The following is a 12429-nucleotide window of genomic DNA, read 5'->3' on the forward strand; positions in this document are numbered from 1 at the left end:
ATTTAAACAATAGCTGACATTTTGCTAAAGGTTTAAACAGATACTGTAAAATATGCAAATGCAAATTTAAGAACATCAATTTTCAAATTTAAAAATTCAACATAAAAATTGTATTTTAGTTCATATTTAGATTTAAGATTTTAACTTTTGGAAAGGCAAAATTATTTTGAAATATACTTATATCTGAAACATTGAATTTCTAAAAAGAATTTTACCTACAATGCTACATGTTAGTAGGAAATTAATGTATCCTGTCAATCACTCTTTTAAATGGGCCATCATGGTCAATCCATGTTTCTTAAAACACATTAAAATTAAGACACTGGTTTCTGAGAAATCATGAAAATTTAATCTGTAATTTACATGCATTTTGTTTCAGAGATTGCTCATCAAATAGAAAGCTTTGCTAAGTTCATATTTTGAAATACAATGTGATATGTCTTTGAAGTTTGACTTGTTTCCTGTAACAGAAACTGACTTTATTTTTTTAACCATTCAATTATTTTTTTTCTCTTTTTTCTAATAACAAACTCCTGAGTGTTAAACAAACTGGTTGTAGAAAATATTAAGCATTATTGTTCCCGTGTATATCAGAGGAATTACTTTTTTTGGTGAAATAGTGCTGCTATACAATTCTTTGCATCTAACCAAGTTAATTGATTGTGTGCCTACCTGGGTAGCGTGACATTTTAATGGGCAGTTAGAAGTTAAAAGAGGATGAAAGTGAAGCATTTTCCCGAGTGTGTACAATCCCAATTTGAACTCTTATCTCTGTAACAGGGACAAATCCTTTGTTTTCAATTTAGTATTTGCATTTATTTACATATGGCTTATTACCAATTATGAGACAGGAACAGAAAAAGCATTCCAATTAGCTGGTAATTAAATAGTTTTCTGGCTGTCTCCTCTCAATTTGGCAGAAGACACTAGTTAGAAAATGTTTCAATAAAAGTCTTTGTTTCCCTCGTGAAAGCAATTAAATACCTTTCCTGGATCTGTCTGTTCACTATTGATAAGACTCAATATATAGGATCACAATAATAGTTCCATTCTTTTCAGTTCCAGACACTGCACAGGGTGCTAGTGGTAGGGAATAGGAACAGGGCTTTGGAACCAGGATAAACACGACTTTCTTTAAGAATCTCAGCCTTCTAGAAAATGGGTAGGATGTGTATACAAATAGGTAATACAACATTCTAAAAGATGGATATGAGGTATACAACTAATACATCATCTAGAACATATACCCCCGAAAGATATGTTTAGGAAAACATATATCAAAACGTGTATCAAAGCAGATCAATCTTAAGTTTAAACATATCTGAAGGAAACTACCGTGTTTCCACGAAAATAAGACCTAACTGGAAAATAAGCCCTAGCATGATTTTTTAGGATGACATCCCCTGAGCATGTGCCGTAATGTGTCTTTTGGAGCAAAAATTAATATAAGACCCGGTCTTATTTTCAGGAAAACACGGTAATATCTTACTTAAGGAATCAGTAGTACCAACTATTGGAATAATCGCCTTCTACTTTATATACCTAGGCACAAGTTTAGAATGATATTATATCAGTTGTACACCTGTGAGTCATTATAAAAAACTATTATCATAATTCCAGACTGTTAGTGTTTCATGTCATGTATATAAACTTAACTGAAAGAATTTGGAAGCCTACCCCGAGAGCTTAGAATATTGCTTTTGTCTCTGTTTGATAAAGTTATGAGTGACTTTTTAAAAATTATACCTTATTTGTTTCAAAATTTCTACAATAAGCATGTTTTATATTTATACTAAAAGTATCATAAAAGAATGGCACCATATGTTTGATCCTAGTATTTAGTGATAGAGTTATGGAATTAAAGGTTGTGATTTCCACAATTACAGTTTATCATTATGTGCACTCTTCTGTAGTGCATACAGTAACTGAAACTAAGTGCTTCAAAAAAAGTGCAAGAAAGGGAGAAAAGAATAACAAGTATTTAAAAAAGCTAAATAGATTTAATTCTGAATGGGTGAGTGACACGTACAATGTTTGCCAACGTCCACACTGAGGACACTTCTTAACACGGTTGATAGGTTTAGGAACCATAGGCAGTCTTGTGAAACAAGAACAAAATTATGTATTTACTTTCCACAGAACACTTCATTTTGCTCGAATTTATGAATGTAAACTGTACCCTGATTGCACCAGAAATTATATCAATTTATTCTCAAATCTGACAATTTTAATAGTATTATCTTAGCACACAATTTTTATATTTCATCAAAATCAATTAAAGAATTTGAATAATGTTTTAATAATTTATATTCTCCAACTTTTCTTCTTGAATAACTAGACATTTGAGGTAAACATAGTTTTGCTAGAAATATATGAATAATTCACTTACATATATACACACCTTGGAGGTGTGGTCAATGATTAACAGCTCTGATTAGCTATTAGCAGTCCCTTAAATGTTCCCATTTTACAGATAAGGAAATTGTGGCTCAGAGATGATGAATAGTTTACTGAAATAGGAAATATCAGAATCTATTCCATTCAATAAACATTCCTCTAGTTCCATTGTAGGACACGTACACAGATACACACATACACACATACTTTTAGAAATGCTGGGAATATAGATATGAATCAGGTGCAGTTTGGCTCAGAGTTCAGTGCACAAAAAAGAAATCTCTCTAGATGGCTCAAGTAAAAATGGATTTAGTACAGAGAGTTTGTGCTTAAAGCCTCATTGGGAGAGCTGGAGAAATGAAAGTTAGGAGAGGACTGTGAGTGCTCTCTTGGTTTTGAGGTCACAACCCTGCATATGTGATCCAGAGGTCAAGAAACTGCTGTTTTCACTCTGTACTGCTGCTATCCCTGAAGCCTCCCACACTCCAAAGTGACACCTAGAAAATGGGAGGTGTGGTCCAGACACTCATGCAAACAACTGCCCCTCTACGGTGTGCTTAGCAGCTGTTATTGCAGCAGGAAGGTGACTACTACCTCCCTTTGGTCCTTTGTATCTTGCTCAAGTGCATCTTGTTGAAAGACTTCTCTTATTCAGAATCCCAGCTGGAAGATTCATATGTTTTGTCTTTCATCTCCTGCCCTATTGAGTGGGATATGAAATAGGTAGACATAGATGCCAGGCTTAGCACTAGTAAACCACGTAGAACACACAACCTCTACACTCAGAGAGTTCCATAGTTTAAAAGTGGAGGCGGACGAAGAGACAATTTGGGGGTAATATGGCCAGTGCAGTGATGGACTTAGGTACTGTGCTGATGATGGCAGGTGATGGGAGAGGATGTGGGGGCATAAATATTGCAGGACTTGGGACATGATCAGAAATAAGGGGATTAGACTCCCAGTTTTTGGTTCCACTTATAAGAAACTTGGAAGTTGCCTCTCTGTCCTAACAAGTAAAAAAAAAAAAAAAGGAACAAACTGAAAAATCAACAACTCTTCCTAGATCCATAAGAGAGGTGAGGACCTGGGGCAAACCACTACCAGCAAGACTGGAGAGATAGGCAGCTGAATACAGATGAATACAGGGAGTCACCACTTACCGGAGAGAGGAAACCAGTGCAGGAACCCGTGCTGGCGCAGGATACTCTGAACTGCAATTGACACATTGGTAAAGGCTCATTGTGAACAGGACTGAGAGTTAAAAACTCCAGGGGTGCCAGTCAGAGTGGAGCCCTCCACACTTGTGAGATTTATCTCCGGGAGCTCAATCGCATTCTGACAGTTAATATTGGGGGAAAAAATCCCCTTGTGTTTCTGTCAAGGGAAGAGCCAAAGGAATTATTTTGAAATATGCTTAAAGCACTGTTTTCTTAGCAAGGCTTGCTCTCAGGAGAAACCGGTTAACCTGCTGAGGTGTTATTAGAGCCTAACTGATATGGAGGTAGGGAAATAACAAAGTCCAGCCTTCCACATCAGAGAAGGGAAATACTCAACTCCAGGCTACCTGTCCCATCTAAGGGGAAAGAAAAAAACTGAGGAACACTTGTGAGTTCAGTGTCCAGAGGTGCAGGCTCACTAAAAGACTGAGACCTAATCTTAGGACTATATTAAAACATTCTTTCCCCTCCTCTCACAACTTATCAACACATCACTAAAGGTCTATTTATGACAGTTCATATTTACCTGGTACATCATGTCAGGCTATCATGAAAAAAACAAAAAAAACAATTGCAAAGCATACTAAAAACCAAGCAAAATAACACAATTTGAAAGACCTCTTTCTTTCATCAGAACCAGACATGGCAAGGATATTGGAATTATTGGAGAAGGAATTTAAAACAACTTTGATTAATATGCTATGCTAAGGATTCCAATGGATAGACAGCATGCAAGAACAAATGGACACTGTAAGCAAAGATGGAAATCCTATGGACTGAAAACACCGTAACAGAAATGAAAATTGCCTTTGATGACCTTATGAATAGACTGGACATAGGTGAGGAAAGAATCTCTGAACTTGAGCATACATCAACAGAAATCACCCATACTGAAAAGCAAAGAGAGCGAAGACTAAAACAAAACAAAACAAAATAAAACACACGCAGAAGAGAGTATCCAAGGACCGTGGGATAACTACAAAAGGTGTAATATACGTGTATGGTAATACCACAAGAAGAAAGAGAGAAAAGAAATGAGGGGTATCACAGTGAGGAAAAGGAAAGAATCAAGGATAATGTCCTTGTTTTGGACTTGGATGCCTGCAAGACAGAGATGGCATGAAGAATTTTAATGTGGATCTACTGGACTGCCAAGTCAGTGCTTTCCCTTCTTCTTCGCCCTGTCTGAACTGTGATTTGATACTGATCACACGATTCTATATCTGAAGATAAGTGCAAGAAATCCCATGACATCTTGTGTGGGTTATGTGTCTATGCATGCATATCTATTGTTCAGGATAGAAGTAGCATGGCTTCCACGAGATTCTCAAAGCATAAAAATCACAGAGCTAAGACTTTTGGCTTTATAACTTGATAGCTGCTGTTCATTCAGTTTTGTTCTAGAAAGCATATGCTCATTCAGAATTATATTTTCAAAGCCTACTAAGTAGTTGTGCTTCAGGTAGTGCAGAAGGAAAATTAAATTAAAGCCAAACCAGGTTGACAGCACCTAGTAGGAGCTGATCCAGATCTTGTCTGGAGAAAGGCAGACAAGGATCCTCAAACTTGCTCCTTCAGGATTCTCAATGATTAATATTAGCCAACAATAAGTTCACCATAAACAATATACCATGAATAAGATCAGCAGAGACAGCAAACAAATTCAGTCCCTCAAGGACTCAGAAACAAAATACCTATGTGTAAAGTCGTTATGTTTTCAAACAGTGTTGTTAATGATAGAATTGAACAAAATGAGCAACACCAAGCAACTCGCAAACTAGTCTCATGAGAATCTATTTTATACACTAGACTGGCAAAAATTAGAACGTTGACAATGCCAAGTGTCGTATGTGCAACAATTGGAACTTCCCTTCATTACTGGGGAAAGGAGGCATATAAATTGGTAAAATTGCTCTTACCGAGTTCATCAAGTTGAGGTACTCACATATACACTCTAGGACTCATCAGCGACACGTTTATGTAAATACTCTACATGTGCACTTGAACATGCTTAAGAGATATATTTAAGAATTAAATCTGCAGAGCATCAATGCTGGTAATGGCAAAACAAACCAAAAATTTTGAAAATAATGTGCATGGACAGAAGAAAGTAAATTAATTGTGGTGTACCATACAATGTTATACTGCATAACCGTGACAAGGATAGCTATACATAACATGTAACTACATAACATGTAGTTATGTATAGCTATACATAACATGTACTCGTATAAACCTCAAATACAGTGGACGTCAAAAACAATGTTATGTGACAACAGAAGATTATGTTCCCTGTATGACATTTTTTATAGTTTAAGTACTTAACATAGAATATGTTTTAGGGGTATATACATATAAAGCAAAAAATATAAAACATAAACAGAAATAAAATAAACACTAGAGGTATTTATTGTATTTGTAAAAGAAAACATAAAATATAAGCAATGGAAATTTTTATATTTGAAATATAACATGAAATTTTAAAATGTGGGGGAGGGTGAAAAGAATATGAATACAGTGTACTTCAAGGTTACCAACCGTTTTCTATTTCTCAGGCTGAGTAGAGGGTAAATGGGTGTTATCTTAGCATTCTCTTTGTTTTCCATTACCTTCTTTTTAGATATAAAAATGTCATAACTTCAAAACATACTTGTTTGCATTTCTACCTGATTTGTTTCTATTATTGTACTAACCTCTTGATGAATGAAACTATAATACATATGTATGAAAGAAGTAAAGACATTGACATAAAAGGAGACACATTTTACCTACAGCTATTATCATTTATTAATTTTCTGAAGTACTGTGAGGTGTGTTTTTTTTTTTATAGTGTTTGTTCTCAGAGATAGAAATTACTTTGCAAAAATGCTCATTGGCTCTGAAAATCTGTATATAAGACAGCTTTAATGACTAATTCTCATTAGTGTCCCCCAAAACAAAATATTTTAATGGGGTTATATCAGGTATATTTTTTAATCTTTTGAATCTTGTTCAAGAGAACTCTTAAATAAAACAATACGTGTACAATTATTTCATTTTCCTTTTCTTTTGTTTCTGTTCATGCTCTGAGAATCCAGAAGAATGCAAATTATTATGATGCCACTTGAGAGACACTTCTAGTCATATAGTTTTTCTTAAAGAAGACTTTTGTAGTCAATTCAGTGTGGAACTCTGAACTAGCAATGGTAATCAGGTCATTTATGTGGAATCCATAACACTGTCAAATGTTGCAATTCGTTTGACGTAAGGATTTCTTTTATATTGTGAAGTGGGCTTGGGATGTGCATATTTAGTCATGGAGAGAGAGAAAACACCTGTCTACATCTTTTCAGATGCAAATGTTACACAGGTAAGTTCTTGCCAAAGGCTGGAGTTATGATAACCCCATTTTTCTCCTGTGAGGTAAGCTCAGACAGTTTTGACTTTCATATAATCTGCCGAAATGCATCTCCAAATTTCTTACATTCTAGAAATTTGGAGTGTAAGACACTCTTACAACTCTAGATTTTTATTTTGCTTAAGCACATTACCTTTTGTTTCCATTAGGCTGAAATAAGGAAAGGAGAATGTTTATAGTAAAGCTGATAATAAGGGAAAGAGAATAAAGTAAGTTTTGATACCTGACAATGCTCACATTATAGGTGACCGCAGTGGAACTTAAAAAAGCATTTTAATTAAAATACACTTTAATGTAAATATAAATAATTTAATTAAAACTTATTTATATTATGTTCATTATTTGACAAATTTCTGTTTTTTATATGTTTCTTGGCCTATAATGACTGTTGGCAGTTTGCAAGCTTAAAATATGGCATTCCTAAACATGGTGAAATTCTTATCAACAATCTATTCTTGAGAAGGATTTGCTTTGTTACATTTTGCTTCAATTTCTGTGTGGAATTTGCGATGTTTAATGCAATAAATTTCTTCTTTCTTCTTCTCTTAACTATACAAATAATCTCATTTAAGAGTATAGAATAACAAATTTGTATACTATGGCCTTCCCTGAACTTCTCAATACATGGAAGCATGTTTTGACTTTTTTTTTCCCCCTCCATGTTACTTTAGGACAGTTTCCCAGCACGATTCGGAGGAATTCATTTTGTCAACCAACCATGGTATATCCATGCCCTGTATACTGTGATCCGGCCTTTCCTAAAGGAGAAGACTCGGAAAAGGGTATTTGTTTGTTTCTTTGTTTTTATATTCTTTCTCCTCCTCCATCCAATGAATTATGGTGCATACTGCATGCATGATATTGGCTATAGTGAATGTGCTCCTATATTGTATATAAATATTCAATATTTTAAAATTCTTAGACTTGGTGTTAATTCTGAACAGTGTATCTGTGAAAGAAACATTTAAAAACTAGCTCTCCTACTTCTCCACAAATGGGGAGGACATTTTAGCACATTCATTATATACTAGAGCCTCAGTTTAAAATTAAAAAAAAAAACCATGTTACTGTATTGTGATTGGTACACTAAATTTCAAGTAGGTCTGGACAAAAGCGGTAATTTTATTAGTTGATAACGTGGTGTTATTTCCCAATATTTATTGCCTTGAATATAGTGAATTTTGTGATATCTAATATAACTTTGTAGTGATTGTCACGATCAATCACATTTGAGAAAGAATGTTAATGTGTAGAAATATTAATATTTCTTTAAATTATACATTACACATTACTTGAATTCTAAGATTCAGTTTCATCTAACAATGTGGATCATCACAATACTTACAACTAAATAATCATTTTCCTGAGAATTAGATAATTTATATTAAGCATTTAGCACCGTGCATGGCACATGGCAAATGCTGATCACGATGTTAGTAATATTGATTTTTAGAAATATGTTTTAATGCTCCTTGTTTTGTCATCCATACAGCTCTGAATGTCAGCTTAGTAAGCATTATGTCCTGGTTCAGAGCAGAGGAAAGTGAATCTTAGAATTGATAAGTAACTTGCTTACTCATGGATACAGCTGTAAGTGGAGCAGCAATATCTGAATTAAAATAGCTCCATATTTGGAGCTACTTTTACCATCGTGCTGTGACCAACTTTCAAGTGATTCGTTCCACAGGAAAATATACTTCTAAATCTATATGGGAGATAATGTACCATGTTTGCCAGTGAATGAGAAGGCACTTCAGGTATTTCAGTGCCATAGAAGCCTCATTGTGAATGGGAACGTGAAATAATTGTTAAGTATGTGTTTCTATCAAACGTTAGTGACAGAGAGTTTTTTGTTTATGAATTTATGGAAAATGTTCCGGTAGTTTAGGAGGAAGAAGTTAACAGTTAAAAATTATATTACAAATTCTTTCTACCACTGAGAATCAAATACATTAATTTACTTTTTAGAATTCAGAAAAATGTATCGACATGACTCACAAGTAGCACTTTGAAATTTTGTTTTATGAAGGGATGATCATGTGATCCAAAACACCTGCAGGGATTTTTAGTACATATTATACTAGTGAATGCTTTTGTAGTATTCATTCTTTGCCACATGCTATTCTAAGTACTTTACATTTATTATCTCATTTAATCCTTAAAACAAGGTTTACCCCCTCTTTTTATAGATGGGAAAACTAGGCATGGTCGGTTAAACAATTTGCTCTAAACATCGCTAGGAGGTAGTAGAGTTGAACAGTGGATTTACTGGGAAGACTGTTTCAGATAGAGGGAATAGCAAAAAAAGAGTTCCTTAGATAGAAATGCTCGAGGTGTATCTGACAAATAGCCAGGAGGCCAGAAAAGCTGGATCCGGATGAGGTATTGGGGAGGGCAGAAGAGGACTGGATAGGAGGGAACAGGGTGTGCCAGGTCACGGAGGGCCTTGTTACCATTGCAAGGTTCTGGGCTTTCAGTAAGAGTAAAATGAGAAGCACTTGCGAGACTCTGAGTATAGGGGCAACTTGTTCTGATGTGATTTTAAGATGATTCTGTTCTGTTGAAAAAGACTGAAGAAGATCAAGTCTAGAAACCAGGAAAGTTCCAGGTTTGGGGGTTATTTGATTGACTTTGACAATTTTGACAATGCTAGAAGAATGCACTGCTAGCATGATTCTAGATGGAACTTCAGCATTTTAATTAAAACTATATGACTTGCAAATTTGCATATGAGGAAATAATTACGGTTAAAACACCTTTCATTTCTACTTATTTAATCAATGTACAAGACAAAGGTATTATATTTTCTTACTGGCACTCCAAGTAATTTAACACCACAGTATTACTTAAACACCTTAATTCTTCAGATGCTATAAATCTATGTTCTGGGAAACTGGTTTAAAAAAAAAAAAACCTAAGGAGTAATTTTGCATCTTCTTTCACAAAGAGTACTCGGTTCTTTGTTTTCTTAAATTAAATCTAGGTTTGAGTCTCCAACACACCAGACTGATGGAAAGGAATACAAACCTTGGGTGTTATGGGGTTCCCTTCTCAAAATCACACCAATACCTGGAATCGTTCATGCCGAGTCTGGATCTAGAACCCAGTGGCTCGGCTTCAGTCCAATACTCCAATGCTCTCTTCAGCTAATACCTGGCTGTGGTCTTGCTACTTCCCAGGAGCTGGCAGGGAACAGGTTTCTCTTCTAGTTTATACAAATTTCTATCTCTTCCTCGATATAGTGGACTCTGCTATTCCTTGATAATTTTTAAAAGTATCCCATCCTCCTCCTTTACACTCCAGTAACCTAGCTTATTCTCTTTTATGATATAATTTAGGAAAATGAAAGTATTATTCAAGCTAATTTTCAGAATTGTACTAGGAACAAGCAAAGCATATGGACACAGATGCTGGTGGGTGGGTCTCATCTGGTTGCCCTATTTCTTTTTTTCAGTGCAAGAGGAAACAAGGCCAAAACCAAAAGTGATGTTGAGGGAGGAGGTAACAGAGTGTTAGCGAAGAGAGAGGAAGTAGTGTGTTGGATTACATTTACTTTTCTAAGGATTTATTTCCATAACTCTTGCATGACTTCACAGAGAAGTTTTCTTACATGAAGTAACACAACTGATAAAATAAAGGTTATATACCTAATAAAATAAGGTTTTCAGGTGCTAGAGCTTAGCTTTCCCAGGAAAATACTTTTCATTTCTTATGAAAGGAACCTAGCAGGGAGGGAGAGAGGGAAAGACAGAGAAAGAGAGAGGAGAGAGAATTTTTTCCCTGGGCTGTTGCGTCTGCAGATAGGAGTGGGAAAGTGTAAAGTTTGCACTTAACTTTGGGACAGAAGACATCTCCCACTTCTGTATGTATCACATCATGTATTCCAGGCAGCTGTTTTCTCTGCCTATTTTGGCCAGTGATTTGCTCTCATCTGCTTTTACTATTCCATAATTTGCTGAAATTATTTGTTGATTGGTGACTCCCATCCCTCTCATTTTATTTGATGTTGTAGACTAGTCTTTCTTTGTTTTTCGATATATTTACTTCAGTAGATTCTAGAAGTATGGAAAACAAAGATGAATGTGTTAGCCTGTTCATCTTGAACCTGAAGTATGAAAGTATTGCTAAATCACTTATAAACTATAATCTTTAAATAAATATTATACAAATTTAACGAGATAACAACAATGCTTTATCAGAGAAGACCGATCTGCGGTTTTGAGATTGAAATGAAACAAGAGGAAAGAGGTAGCAATTTATGGAGAAACAAATCTTGAGTATGTAACTTGAGTAATTTTCCAGTTTAACAAAAAACTATGTAGACAGTAACATCAATAATTAATATATACATACAGCTTTACATTTTTCAATCCATTATTCCATTTTCTATTTGAACACTAAGCCTGGAAATCTCTAGTAGACAAGATGCTGGGAACACTACAGAACATAAGTCTTTTGGGACATGAACTTTCACTCAGCCTTTCATTAAGATGGATGCTAATCTGCTTTTCTTTACATCCCATACTTTGCATTACAAAGTGGTAATTTAGTGGTTACAGTATCATTTTGATGGATGATAAAGAGAAAGCCATACTGGTGACAGCTTTTGGGCTTAATAACTTGGATGAGCCCTGTAGTTGATGAGTCCCTTATGAGAAGAATCTGTTTCAACAGCATTCATTAGCTTTGCGCAGCTAACATCGGGATGGTACACAGATCAACGTGCCCATCAGATTCTGCTTATGTCTCTGACTATGAAGCAGAAAAGAAAATATCTGGTTTCAGCGTTTTAATGCAATAGCTATCGGGACTTCTAGAAGCTACTTAAAATCCCTGAGCTTCAGGATTTTTATATGAAATATTAGGATGACAGTAACAGCCTGTCCGTTTCTCAGAATGAATGAGAGGCTTAAATATTTTAACGAACATGGAACACTCTTATTTTCGGTTATCCTATCTTCACTCCCTCCCCTCAGCCTTTGGATTGTATTTATTCTCTACTGTGTGTTTTCCCTTACCCCTCTTCTTGCATTTGTAGATATTTTTGCATGGTAACAACTTGAACAGTCTACACCAACTAATTCACCCCGAGATCCTACCCTCTGAGTTTGGAGGAATGCTGCCGCCTTATGACATGGGAACTTGGGCAAGAACACTGCTAGACCATGAGTATGATGATGACAGTGAATATAACGTGGACTCCTACAGCATGCCAGTGAAAGAAGTAGAAAAGGAACTCTCCCCCAAGTCCATGAAGAGGTATGTCGGTGGGTAGTGGGAAGTGGGCGGGGCCAGGCATCCCAAGTTTAACTCCAGGTTTTATATTTTTCTGAAGTAGATACTTGGAGGGGATTTTAAAGCCTTTCCTGCATCCCCAATTGGATATCTAGGTATTTTGAATAAAAGTCATTAAAGGTA

General features: G+C 35.4%; 1 protein-coding gene across 2 annotated transcripts in view; it reads left to right on the plus strand.

Moving 5' to 3' along the window:
• The window catches only part of CLVS2 (clavesin 2), a 75158-nt gene that overhangs the window by 39638 nt on the left and 23091 nt on the right, over window positions 1-12429 (plus strand). For both annotated transcript variants that reach the window (XM_033102106.1, XM_033102113.1), the window contains exons 4-5: window positions 7683-7793; window positions 12050-12270. In XM_033102106.1, coding sequence (XP_032957997.1) covers window positions 7683-7793; window positions 12050-12270 — 332 coding nt within the window. The remainder of the gene's footprint in view (window positions 1-7682; window positions 7794-12049; window positions 12271-12429) is intronic.

This window comes from Rhinolophus ferrumequinum, chromosome 3 (assembly GCF_004115265.2).
Source record: "Rhinolophus ferrumequinum isolate MPI-CBG mRhiFer1 chromosome 3, mRhiFer1_v1.p, whole genome shotgun sequence".
NCBI lineage: Eukaryota > Metazoa > Chordata > Mammalia > Chiroptera > Rhinolophidae > Rhinolophus > Rhinolophus ferrumequinum.